The sequence below is a fragment of the Diorhabda sublineata genome, chromosome 11, assembly GCF_026230105.1.
Source record: "Diorhabda sublineata isolate icDioSubl1.1 chromosome 11, icDioSubl1.1, whole genome shotgun sequence".
Classification (NCBI taxonomy): Eukaryota; Metazoa; Arthropoda; class Insecta; order Coleoptera; family Chrysomelidae; genus Diorhabda; species Diorhabda sublineata.
In genome coordinates this window covers 11,922,814-11,935,369 of record NC_079484.1, presented here as the reverse complement: position 1 = coordinate 11,935,369, position 12,556 = coordinate 11,922,814, and the positions used below count along the sequence as shown (strand labels likewise).

The 12,556-nt window shown below is 31.5% G+C and overlaps 1 protein-coding gene across 1 annotated transcript in view; it reads right to left on the bottom strand.

Moving 5' to 3' along the window:
* LOC130450148 (protein fem-1 homolog CG6966) overlaps positions 1–12,556 on the bottom strand; it is a 112,225-nt gene that overhangs the window by 24,237 nt on the left and 75,432 nt on the right. Inside the window, exons 2-3 of the mRNA XM_056788355.1 lie at positions 3,435–3,597; positions 2,136–2,355 (exon numbers count right to left, since the gene is read on the bottom strand). Coding sequence (XP_056644333.1) covers positions 2,136–2,355; positions 3,435–3,597 — 383 coding nt within the window. The remainder of the gene's footprint in view (positions 1–2,135; positions 2,356–3,434; positions 3,598–12,556) is intronic.

Sequence of the window (12,556 nt, the reverse complement as noted above, 5' to 3'; positions counted from 1 at the left end):
TAAATTTTCACGTGCAGTACTTATCGTCGAGACGTCGAAGTTTTGATGTTTGTAATAAAAATTGTTGGTATTTCCTATTAATATAATGTTAGAAAAGTAATAGTGAACTGGATATCAAAAGAAAACATCACAATTTAATATACGAATAAAAAACTATTGGAACGGAATTGTGTTTGAAGGACTTCGAACTAGAAAACAAAACATGAATGTTAGTGCGGTAGTTAATCATGTATTATTTTGACAAAATTTTTCCAAGTTAGTGTGTATAAAATAATTATAACAAGAGATGAAACAATCGACAACAATACCTCGAGGGCTAGACTAGAAAAAGAAAACTGAGGGCACTAGTCTTAAGGTCGAGGATTTCCGTAGTATGATAATCAAAGTTCGATGAATACTTAAATGCCAAAAAAAAATACACAAAATTTTATACAAAACAAAAAACCAAACTAAGTCGCGCGTGCCGAATCTCTAGGAGCAACTTCTGGGTTTTCGAAATCTGTTCATTCCGCTATCCCGAGACAGAGTGAGCTATTCGATTCAAAACGTCTCGCCTGGGTTCGTGTAATTCTGTTGGTTTTTCCTAAAATGTGTATCAGGTATAATGGAAAGAAATAAATGTTGAATCTCCAACAGAAAAAGATGTTTAAAACTGACATTGTAAGAGATTGTTTCATGTTATTGTTTCATTTTTGCACTTATAGTCATTTACTGGAAAATGTGAGAAAAGCTGAATACAATTATAATTGGTTGTTTAATTAGGCCATTAAAAATACTGCTTACAAAAAAAGAAATTATGAGCAAAACAAACGAAAAACTAAATGTCTTCTCAAAGTGTCAGTGCTTTAAATCAAAGCTAGATGTTTTGATTTTCGCCAGGCATAAATTTTCCTACATTCCTCTAAGTCGATGTTTTAGCCGCATAATTTTCAATGGCTTTTACTATTAGCTATACTATAGTTAAAAGTTGTTTGAAGACAGAATTTCTCAAATAGTTTTGGATGCGTTTCAAGACACCGAAAAATCGTTATGCCGTCGATCATATTGGTCTGATCATGCTTCATTTTTGAAAATACATCAATTTCTGAGACTGAAGTGACATTTTCCAAACCAAACGCGGAACTCACAACAAAACATGCTTCTTTGATGCGATCTTTACAAACTTAATTGTTCTTCATCGAAGCCGTCAGCAATTCCATGTTGTAGAGTAGAACCAGCTGCTTTTTTTTTATATCGTGACCTAGTGTTCTCACTCAGTATATCCAGCAGAAGGTAGGAAAACGTTTTTAGAAAATAAGCCTGATGTAAATCATATTCAGGATGACCATCTCCTCCTTTTATTTTAGGTGAAAGTGAGCTGTTGGCCCCTCAAAGTATCTTTTACTAAAAGTTCTTCAGTAAAAACTTTTGGAACTCTTATTCATTTCTCAAACCATTTATGTCACTATGACACTACGGTGTGAGACAGCTGGACTACTCTATGAATGGATACATCATGATTATGTAGGTACTTTGAAAAGATGTTAGTTTTTTGAATAAAGTGCTTCATAGCATTCAATACAAAAATAAATTCAACCTTCGTAATACATGTGAGCATCTCAGTTTTTGAGTTGGTCGCTTCAATATTTTCCAGAGTGTGCAGTATATCTATCAAAAGTTGTTGATCTGCTCGCAAGCTTTCATATCTGCTACTAAACCCAGTGTCGCTTAGTGCTTTCAAAGAGAAATCCTTATTTCTTACATCTTTGAAGGCTATTGCTGCATTTTTTACTGTAGCAAATATTAAGGTAAAGCCTATATATATATATATATATATATATATATATTTATATGTGTAAAAGTGAAATATGTATATATATATATATATATATATATATATATATATATATATATATATATATATATATATATATATATATATATATATTGACCGAACAACTAACTTCTCATTAGATGGAAAAGGGGGCATTATATCAAATAATAATATATTTTCAAAAAATTTACTGCAATTTACAGTGACCAACGAACTACTATTCATTAATGAATAATAGATAGTGTTATACTGCAAGAAGCACTCGTATAATGGATGTATTTATTATATATGGTACATTCGTGGTAAAATTTATAATTCTTACCTATTGGCCACTTCTATGTCAGCATCATGTTGAATAAGGTACTTGACGATATCGAGGTGACCATCGAAGCAAGCTGCTCGAAGAGGAGTGGAGTTGGTACGTGTAGTAGTGTTGACTTTGGCACCGTGACTAATCAAAAGTTTCACTATATGAAGGTGACCTGCTGCTGCTGCACACCATAATGGTGGAGCACCTTCGATGGTTTCACCGTCAAATATTACTACAAACAAATTTATATATTTGAAATGGTAGAAGATATTTAAATTTCAATTAGGTTGTCTAGTCATTGCAATTTTGAAATCACGTATCTCATTTCATTTGTTATAATTATATGGTCAAATTTAATAGTAGAGAGTTGGGAATAATAGCACCTACATTTTATAAGTAATCAAATAGATTTATAGAAGTAGATTACACTACAACCTCAAGTTCTATTGCACCTTGTCCCTCTATTAGAGCTAGTTTTATCATCTTCAGCTCGCCTTCCAATCACAAATCTCTAATAAATTTTATTATTTCGGGTGGCTTCAATAAGGTTTGATACTTGCTAGTACAGTATTGTCTGAAGCATTTTTATGGCATTCTAGAACTAAGTGAAACAAAATTATGTCCTCCTTACACAGATGCTGCAGTTATTAGTTTTGGTTGAATCTATTCTAATGAGATGTTTTTCGAGCCGACAGTGCATTGCTGAGATCCAAAAATTTTTTGGAATTAGTGGTATTAAAATTTCGAGTGAACTTTTTGTAGTGATCCATTCTGGGAAGACACCGTCAGAGGGCTTCTCACCTCTTTAGAAACTCCTATACTTTCTAAACTATAGAAAGGCTCCAGTTTAGGATCGCAGGATTGCCGTTATTTCAAGTTTCATTCTGTTCTCATGTCATGATACGAGTTGTTTCATGGGAATGCAATAGCTTTTAGAATAATATACTGAACCGCTATGTCACATTTCTATCCATATCCATTTCTACGCTCATTTTAACTGGTGATGAGGATTTGGTACCAATTCCAAATACTCCAGCTCCTGTAGAAGCTTTTGAACCATCTGTGTACTAATAAATGGTGTCTTCTTTAGTTTCTCAGTACTTCTTCTTATTGTACCTTCCCTAGATATTCTGAAGGTGATCTCATTTACTGACCTGCTTATTACCAGACATGATGGAAATTTTGGGCTTGGAATTTATTAATAAATATGTTTTTTACACAGTTGGTGTAATTCGGTATAACAATATTCGTATATGATTCCGTAACAGTGTAATATACTACAGGAATCAATAAAAATCAATTGATACTTACCGGAACCAGGTTGTTCTAGATCAGCATGACATTTTTCTATCAAATATTCCGCTACATCATAGTGTCCATTCCGGCAAGCTATAACTAATGGGGTCGCCCCCGCAGTCTTCGCTCCCACCAGCATGTACACCTCTTCTTTCCCTTTATTGCAATGCAGATATATCTGAAACAAATAAGAGCTGACTTAATATTACAATTATTTTGAAAAATTCGATATATTGAGGTTCACAACAAACCTCATGATTTTGTTTCAATGCGAATTATGGAGAAAAATATGGTGTAAATGCAAACACTGCAATAAGATACATTATATTTTATTTAATTAAAAGATGCATTATTACAGTAATACATAATTAACAAAGCTTACGAATTGCAATAATGAAATGAAATATAGTACAGTATTAAATATCGAATGAAATTACAGTAATACATAATCAAATTTCATTAAAATTTCAATAAAAGATAAAAAGCAACCAATAAATTGACTAATTAGTTTATGAGATTCTCTGTTGTGATGGAAAATACATTGGTCGGACTAAGAGGTTACTAAAAAATGGAATAACATTCACTTTTTACAGTCCCATTTGGACCTTTTCCCGAAAAGTCTTGGTGACGTAAGTAAAGAGCAAGGTGAAATATTTCATCAAAACGAAATAGAAAAACGGTACAAACGGCGATGGGACACAAATAGGATACCGATTACTGTTGGACACTAAAAGTCTAAGATCCCTCCGCTTGATCTTGCAGGTATCTGTTTTTTTGATGAAATTAATTTTAAAGGAATCTTGAGGATGTATGAAATGGATTAAGGATAGGTTGCCTTGTAAAAATTAGCTGCAATTACCTGTAATTAATTTTAATGTCATTAATATACTAATATAACTTGCAGCTATATGTTTTTTCAGTCACTCTTACAGCATTTGAAAGAAAATGATGTCAAAATCAAAATAAAAATGGTTGCCCGCTCTCAGTCGGCCGCAGCATTAGGGTTGCCAGGTGTAAACAGGTATATTATTGTTAATTAATTGCATTCATCGTTTTTCATTCCACTGGAACGAGAGTCGTTCACAAAAATCATAGAAACCTCTGTTTGCGGCCATTGTGCAACTGGCAACCATGGATTTTCATCTTTCAATGTATATAAAACTTTAATTTAATTAATTAAGACTGAGAGCTGGTAACCATTTTGATTTGTGACATCATTTTTTTTCAAATGCTGTAAGAGTGACTGAAAAAACATATAGCTGCAAGTTATATTAGTATATTAATGACATTAAAATTAATTGCAGGTAATTGCAGCTAATTTTTACAAGGCAACCTATCCTTAATCCATTCCATATATCCTCAAGATTCCTTTAAAATTAATTTAATCAAAAAACAGATACCTGCTAGATCAAGCGGTGAAATATTAGACTACAATGACAGTTCTTTCAGCAAAATATGACAGAAAAACAACCATCAGTTTTCTTCAAAAAACAAAAAATGTAATTTTGAGAATAAATAAATATTTCTAACAGTTACTGTATAGATATTTTATATATTTTCGTATTTTCTTTGATATATTATCAATTTAGCTAATAAATGGAATAATTCGTGGTTTCTCTATATTTTGTGATTTTACTGTTTCGAAAAATAACATTACGTGATACAAAAGCAGATTTAAAATCACCGCTAACTAATCGCTAAAATTTTTAAATTCATTTTCAAAGTGTTAAGAAATGCAGGCCTGTATAATTTATAATACATGAATATATAATAAAAAATACGAGGCACTTTGTTTAAGTAAGTACAGTTTTGAAATATAAAAACGTGTAGATATTTTTTACTTTTTTGAGAAAGCATAATTTTCCCTAACATCAAGGCACATGTCATATTGTCCTATTGGCTTTGAAATTCTGCAATTAAAAAATTCCGCCTACTTTTTGATAATCCCCCCCCCACCACACGGTTGTTTTGACCTCATCATCGTTGTCATAATGATGAACGTCCAAGGGTTGAGAATATTATTTTACTCATACAATGAGGGTATGTATCCCCCTTTTGCATTTTGGTTTTATAAAATTCCATTTTCGATAAAAAAATTCTTGTACCACAGTTACTTCATAAGGATGACACTAATTGTACTTAATAATATTACTGGCAACTTCTACAATAACATTTTCATTTTTCTTTATCAGTTACGGTCTTTGGTCAGCCAGTTTGAGTGTGGTTTTAGTTCAACCACCCTCCGAACTGAAGTTTTCGTAGTTTGGTTGTGTTTTGGATACGTATCATTAATTTTTTTTTACAATCACCGTAACTCATCATAAGAATAGTTATTCATTCCTGTTCGGTGAACATAGTTAAATTTACCTAATTATAAAAATCACCTTTCACTGATGACAATGAGTAATAATTCATGAGTCATGACAATCAAATACAATTAATGACAGACAAACTACTACTTTTTGACATGAACAATTTTTAATTTTGTTTTCAAACGACTGTTACTAGGAAAAGCAGAATTATGCGGTCTTGACGATTAACCTCATGTGGACGGACAATATCGTAAAACAAAATGGCGCTTTTTATTTTAAATAGTACAGCGGAGTTCTCTTATAATATGTCGTTGAATGTTAGTCTGCCTCCATAATGTTTTCATCATCAGGGAATTATCTGCTAGAGATTTGAGGTATCACAAACTTCTATGAAAATATTTAATTAATCTTATTAAAAAAAAAACAACCTTCAGAATGACAAGACATACATACTTGTATCTATTGTCCTTTTAATGATAGACATCTCAGTATTTGGATAATGGATTGAAAGGTAATCAATACGATAAAAAAAACAATGAAATTGCATTAACAAACTATGAGGTATTGAAGAAAAAATTCAATAAACCTGGAACGGAATCCAATACAAAAATAGAATTTTTATGTCTATTCTAAAAATTGATAGCGGCTACTTATTTTAGAAATATCTATTGTGGTTAAAACAAATTTTTACTTTGAAGTTCATGTTGGAGACGATTTTTGATCAATATAATTATGCAAATTGTCAATGTCAATATCTCTTATAAGAACTAAACATTTCAAGGATACTGAACACTAATGGAGAACCCTTATTATTAACTGTGTTACTTGAACCACAGAAAGGTAGTATTGGAGTGCAATTCTACAAAACCAATTTTTAGAAGATTTCAAAAAGTGTTTACGTCAACTGCGCACCACGTGCTTTAATATTCCTTTACCCGAATTGAAAGCTTAGTTCTTATGATTCTATTATGGAAAATTTTGAGAAAACATCAAGGTGGTTATTATATAAGTAGTTATAAATAAATGAATTTCAGGTCCAAATTTCGAGGCAAAATATCGTTCAGTATTTTCCAATTTTCGAAAAAAATGACATTTTTCATAATTGTCTTGAATAAGTACAATGGCCACATTGTTGTTAGAAGAAAATGAGTTTTGAAGGTTGTTTATTTCTGACTTGCGTTCCTCTAGTTCTTAGCTGACAGAGATGCAATGTTTATCAATCTTGCGAATACAAAATTATAAAGGCCCCTCCACACTCTCGCGAGAACGCAAGAAACATGTGAGAAATGCGAATGTGGAACCGATTCGCGTAGTACTCGCACTGTTCTCCGGCGTTCTCCGGCAAAGATGGAGATCAGCGCGAGAAAGGAGCGAGAGAACGGGAGAACAGGCGAGAAGGTTTATTGAATCCACACTGGCATGTTTCTCAGTAACGAGTGAGTCGCCGATTTGAAGGATTTTTCTCCACTTCTTTTTAATCATTCTTTTCTCTTTAATATACGCATAATTATAATATGCAAATGCGCGTAACAATAAACTTGCCGCAGTCACTTCAGCGTCCATCCAGAGTTTGTACCCAAAAAAAGTTCTCACTACGTTCTCACTGAGATTCTCGCGAGAGTGTGGACGGGCCATAAGGAATAACGAGTACGACTGAAATTGAATAGCTGAAAACAATTAAGATAGTGAGCTTCAAAGTTAGAATGATAAGTCAGAATGTTACAGAACTAGGAATTCAAGATGAAGTGATATGGGTAGAAAACGTAAATGAAGTTGGAACGATCATGTCGAAAGAATGCCAGAAAACTGATGGACAAAATGGGCGAAAAAAACAGAAACCATACATACGTAGACCACTAGACAGACCACCAGAAATATGGCATGGAAGAAGATCTCAAGAGGATGCTAAATATTCGGAATAGGGCGATACGAACGTGTGAAGTGTGAAGACAAAAAAAGAAAGTTATGTTTTGTATTACTGTGGAGGCAAGAAAGAGATATTTTTTCTCTTTCTTTCCCTCATAATCAGTTATGTTTCGTGCACAGTGCACACTTATTGGTTGTATCAGAATGTAAAACACTACGTTCATAACTGTTTTTGAGACTTGGGTCTCTCACTATGATTCCGAATCATAACAAGTAGGGCAGATTCGAATACGGGGCCAAACAATGGTCAAGAATATAACACACCAACATGTGGAGCATTTTAGAAAGGCTAAAATCAGATAAGAATGTGATAGAATTAGTTTTTTGGGATACGAAAGGAATTTTGCTAGCAGTAAAGTAATGTTTTGGAACGATTGTATGTGAAAATTCGTGAAAAAGGCTTGCTTAATGTTATAATAAATAATAAAATCTTTTTTAAACCCATGAAGTCCTGTTTTTCTATCAAATATAAACAGAATAATAAAGTTATTATGAAACACGTTATAATTTAATTTATAGGTTTAAAATTAATAAGCGGTATAAAGTCTAACTTACATAGATATTTTAATCACCAAACTCGAACTCACTCGCTTGATAATATTAACTTATACTTGCAGTAATTAAATATAATAAGCATGCGTATGTGTGTGCCAAACTTTTTGTGTGCTTCGCAAGGTAGTTCAAGGTACTTAGAGAGAAAAAAAATAGAGAAAACGTGGCGCACTGCTTCAAGAACACTTCGAAACTAACCGACCAAGGAAAAATGAATAATAATAATAGACTTTAAAAAGAGGAACAGTCTTGTCCCCCTTGATAATAATTGTATTCCGTAAGCGTTCGATTGATGGAATAATGTATAACGAGAAAAAATTCTTAAAAGCATGATTTGCGAATAATAGTTGTTTACTAATCTTATAACCTAATTAATATTGTTTGTGATCAAGCAACATTTTTATTTAATGCTAATATCTAAATCAGACTGTTTGTTCAACTTGCCACGTGTTTTGAATTTACGATATCTAAATAACGAGAATGGATTTGAGAAAGAGTAGTCATAACAATAGATCGAATTACCTTTTGGATATTATTAAGAGTGAAGGCGATTTTATGAAGTTGGGCTGTTGCAAAATATAGAATTGAAATATTGTCGATATTTTTTAACTGATTTTGTTGGGGAGAAATTTTTAAGCTTTAAATCATATTAATGAATTTAATATAGCAATTGAAAAACCAGCTTTTGCCCTATTTATGCAGTGAAACAATCGTCTTACTCATAGTAACTGTCAAGTTGTAAATCATTTGATAACAGCCGGGTAGTCTCAGGGCCACGTCAGACTTAAAATATTTTTCTTGGACGTTTTCATAAGATGAACTATGTCTGCTGGATAAAATTTTAAATACAACAAAACTACTTTTTTGGAATAATGATCGTGAATGAATGTCATTATTGTAATAGCTGTTTGACAGTGTATTCACTTGCAGATTCTATGAATAATGTTGTTTACAAAAAACACCATCATGAATAACTATTGTATATCATAGTATATTTTTAATATGGAATTTTCTTCTTTCCACTTGGAAGAAGTTATAAATTGATATCATAATTTCTTCAGTGTAAATTTCAACTTTAAAGTTTTTTTCTGACCGTAGGAAATGTGTAGATGAGCATGAGCTCGAAAGTAATCCCGAAAATGTGTTAGTTTCCAAAAATATTCCAGAGGTAGAGATATAAGAAGAAGGCATTATTTATGGTCTAGTGCTAAATAAATAGTGAATAACGTGTACCAAGAATTGGTGGAACGATGGTGTTCGAAAAAAAGTAAATTGAACAAGTTACTATATTCAACGGTGTTCAATGGAGATAGTTTGAAAAAAAGAGATAGATATCAATTACTCCTCAATCAACATTTAGACGTTATTTACGATGAATTGGTTTTCACTACAAAGTAAGTTCTCGCTCAATGAATTATTGGAAAATGTTGAGAGTGTTGACAAAGAAGATGGAATGTAAATTTATGTTTAAATTTTATGTAAAAAAATAATATATATAATTAAATGCTTTAGTAATGCACATAGAACAAGCAGTTTTTATGAACGTGTTATAGCAGGAGGGAAAAAATAATCAACAATGTTATTAAACCAGTGATATTTCTGTTTTCCTCTTCAATTCAAGTACTAAAACGAAATTACATAGATATTTATTTGGAAATAGTTGATATGCACATCACAAGTTTCAATTTATATATAAGATCGGTTTCAGTTTGATTTTCAATATTAGAAATTATTATCAAAAGAACAAAACAGAGATGTTTCAATTACCGGCTACACGAAGTTAAGCAAAGTATTTTTGACATCAAGGGCGGATTCAGGGTCTTGACAAAGGGGGGGGAGGTTATTAGTATTAGGACGAGTCCTCCCCCAAAGACACAGCATTTTAAGCCTTTTACCCACAGAATATAAGTTAATTACGTTGTTTTTGTCTGCACAATGACGAATTTTACGCAATTTTTACTTTAAACCTCAATTCCTCATCGATTTTGAATTATATATCACAACGTCAGTCAGTATACTGTATGTTGTTGTTTTGTCTAGGGTAGTTCTTCATTACAATTGAATAACTGAGAAATGATCCGAAAGATTTTTATTGAGTCTATTTTGACTTGTTAAATAATTATAATAACGTTTATCAATTATAATTCAAAACTATATCTTATTAGGTATTTGAAGTTAGATGGACTAAGGGTCTAAGGACTATAGACAATGACAATTTTACCAAAGTAATTTATTAAAAATTAAACTATGCTAATATGTACATACAGAAATGGATATTAATACAACTCCAACAACTATTACAAATTTATAATATGAAATCTAACTTTCTTGTTGCCTTAGAAAACCGATCAATGACTCTGTCACAGTTGATCTCAATGTCGCGATGAATGTCCTTAGCAGAGCTAAACCTACGAGACAGTCTTCTGCTATTGATGATCGTAACCATGATTTGACCCGGCATATTATCTCCAAAAGACAACTAGGAACTTCATTTACGACACACCTATTCCATTTAGATTTCCAAAGGCTTTGTTCTTTCTTTAATGAACAAAATGGAGGCGAAATTCCTTTATATAAGATTTGAATGTTTTCATCGACACACATTTTGGGCAAAAATATTTTCAATTTAAATAAGTTCATGACTTCTTAAGAAAGACGCGATTTTAAATCCCCTTTTTGTTTTATTAGGTATTGTTTTGATATTCGAAATATTTGGGGATATTGGCTCCCTTTATTCACGGTGTAAAATAATTCGTACTTTACATGTTCCTACTTACGCCCTTTTATAAGAAACGAAAAACCACGTTAATTAATCAGGGTTTATGGGGGGGTCATGACCCCCCTGGATCCGCGCTTGTTCGATATAAATAAATAACAGCAAAGTAAGATATATAATAATCTTTATAAGAGGCTGTGTGGTTCACAGTTAGTTTTACCTAACCATTTTAGAAAGGATATTTTACAAGACAACGTTTTTTTGATTAACATAATATATTTCTCTGGTCCATATATCAGGTTTATGAAATCGATCAAAATAAGAATTATTTTTGTTAAAAGAATTCTACATGTATTCATAAGAAAGTTATTTTGTATTTGTTGAGTAAAATTGTTTTCTGAGGGAAGAAGATAATTACATTCATCGCTCTTAAACCTATTACTAATGCTTGGATTATATGCAATATGCATTTTTAGATATCTTGCATGTTTTAATATGGCTCACATATTTTAACTTATTTTTCAAATTAGACATGCGTATTTTGTCAAATATATATTTACTTTTGGATTTTTTCCAGTTTCTGTAAATTTTTACTCAAACTATTATATCAAATTCCAGGTATCACTTATCAATCAGTAGTGGGAATCGTTTCCCCAAAACTCACTGCCGATCCTAATTCTTTTCTTAATAGGGATGATATGTTTGTTGTTTTAAACGATTCTGTAAAAGTCATTTACAATAATAGGTATTATATAATATCGTGAAAGAGTGATGCAGTTGCGTTAAGAAGTCCTAAGTATAAGTATAAATTTTGTTATATATTTCGATATACAATTCTGCTAAAAATGAAAAAGTTCAATTCATTTCGAATATATAATTAAATAAGTTGAATAACTTAAAGTTTTTCAAGCTCCCCTGAGAAGTATTTCAAAGAATCAAATCCCGATTACATCACTTAACGCAAAATGTAAAGACTGTGGATACAGAAAACAGAAAATTTCAAAAACACAATGAACATTTATTAATAGGCACAACATATTCACCTAAACGTATTTCATCTTAATTTGATACACATCACTTGCTCATGAATATAGGTTTGCCAAGGAAATCAGAAATCAGTTCCCACTGGTCATCCCACATCCAGATGTTCCCTTATCTCCAAAGCCAGTATGAAGTGCAGAATTTTTCGTAAAAATAAATATTGAATCTGTATAACTGTTAGGTTTTAAATAAGCGTTATTTACGTCGGTAGACGTACAACGTAGTTTTTCTACGTATAAATGTTGAATACATTGGAAGAAGACAATCTTCTAATGTCGAGAATTTAGAAAAAAATGTTATTGCAAGTGTTAACATATTTTTTTTCAATAGTAGCTAATAATAACATGTGTATAAGTATAAATATTTTGTTGATAAATGAAAACGAATTCATTTATTGCCTTTTTTTACGTATTTCGAAATTTTAGTCCATATTTTACCAAAAATTAGTGCATATGTATGCGTATATTTCAAATAATTTGCATAAAAATCATAGAAATCTGAACCCTACTTATTACAATTGGAAAATAAAATAAAATTAATATGATAAATGACGAAATGTCAGAAAAAATATAGATAGTTCCCCAGAAATT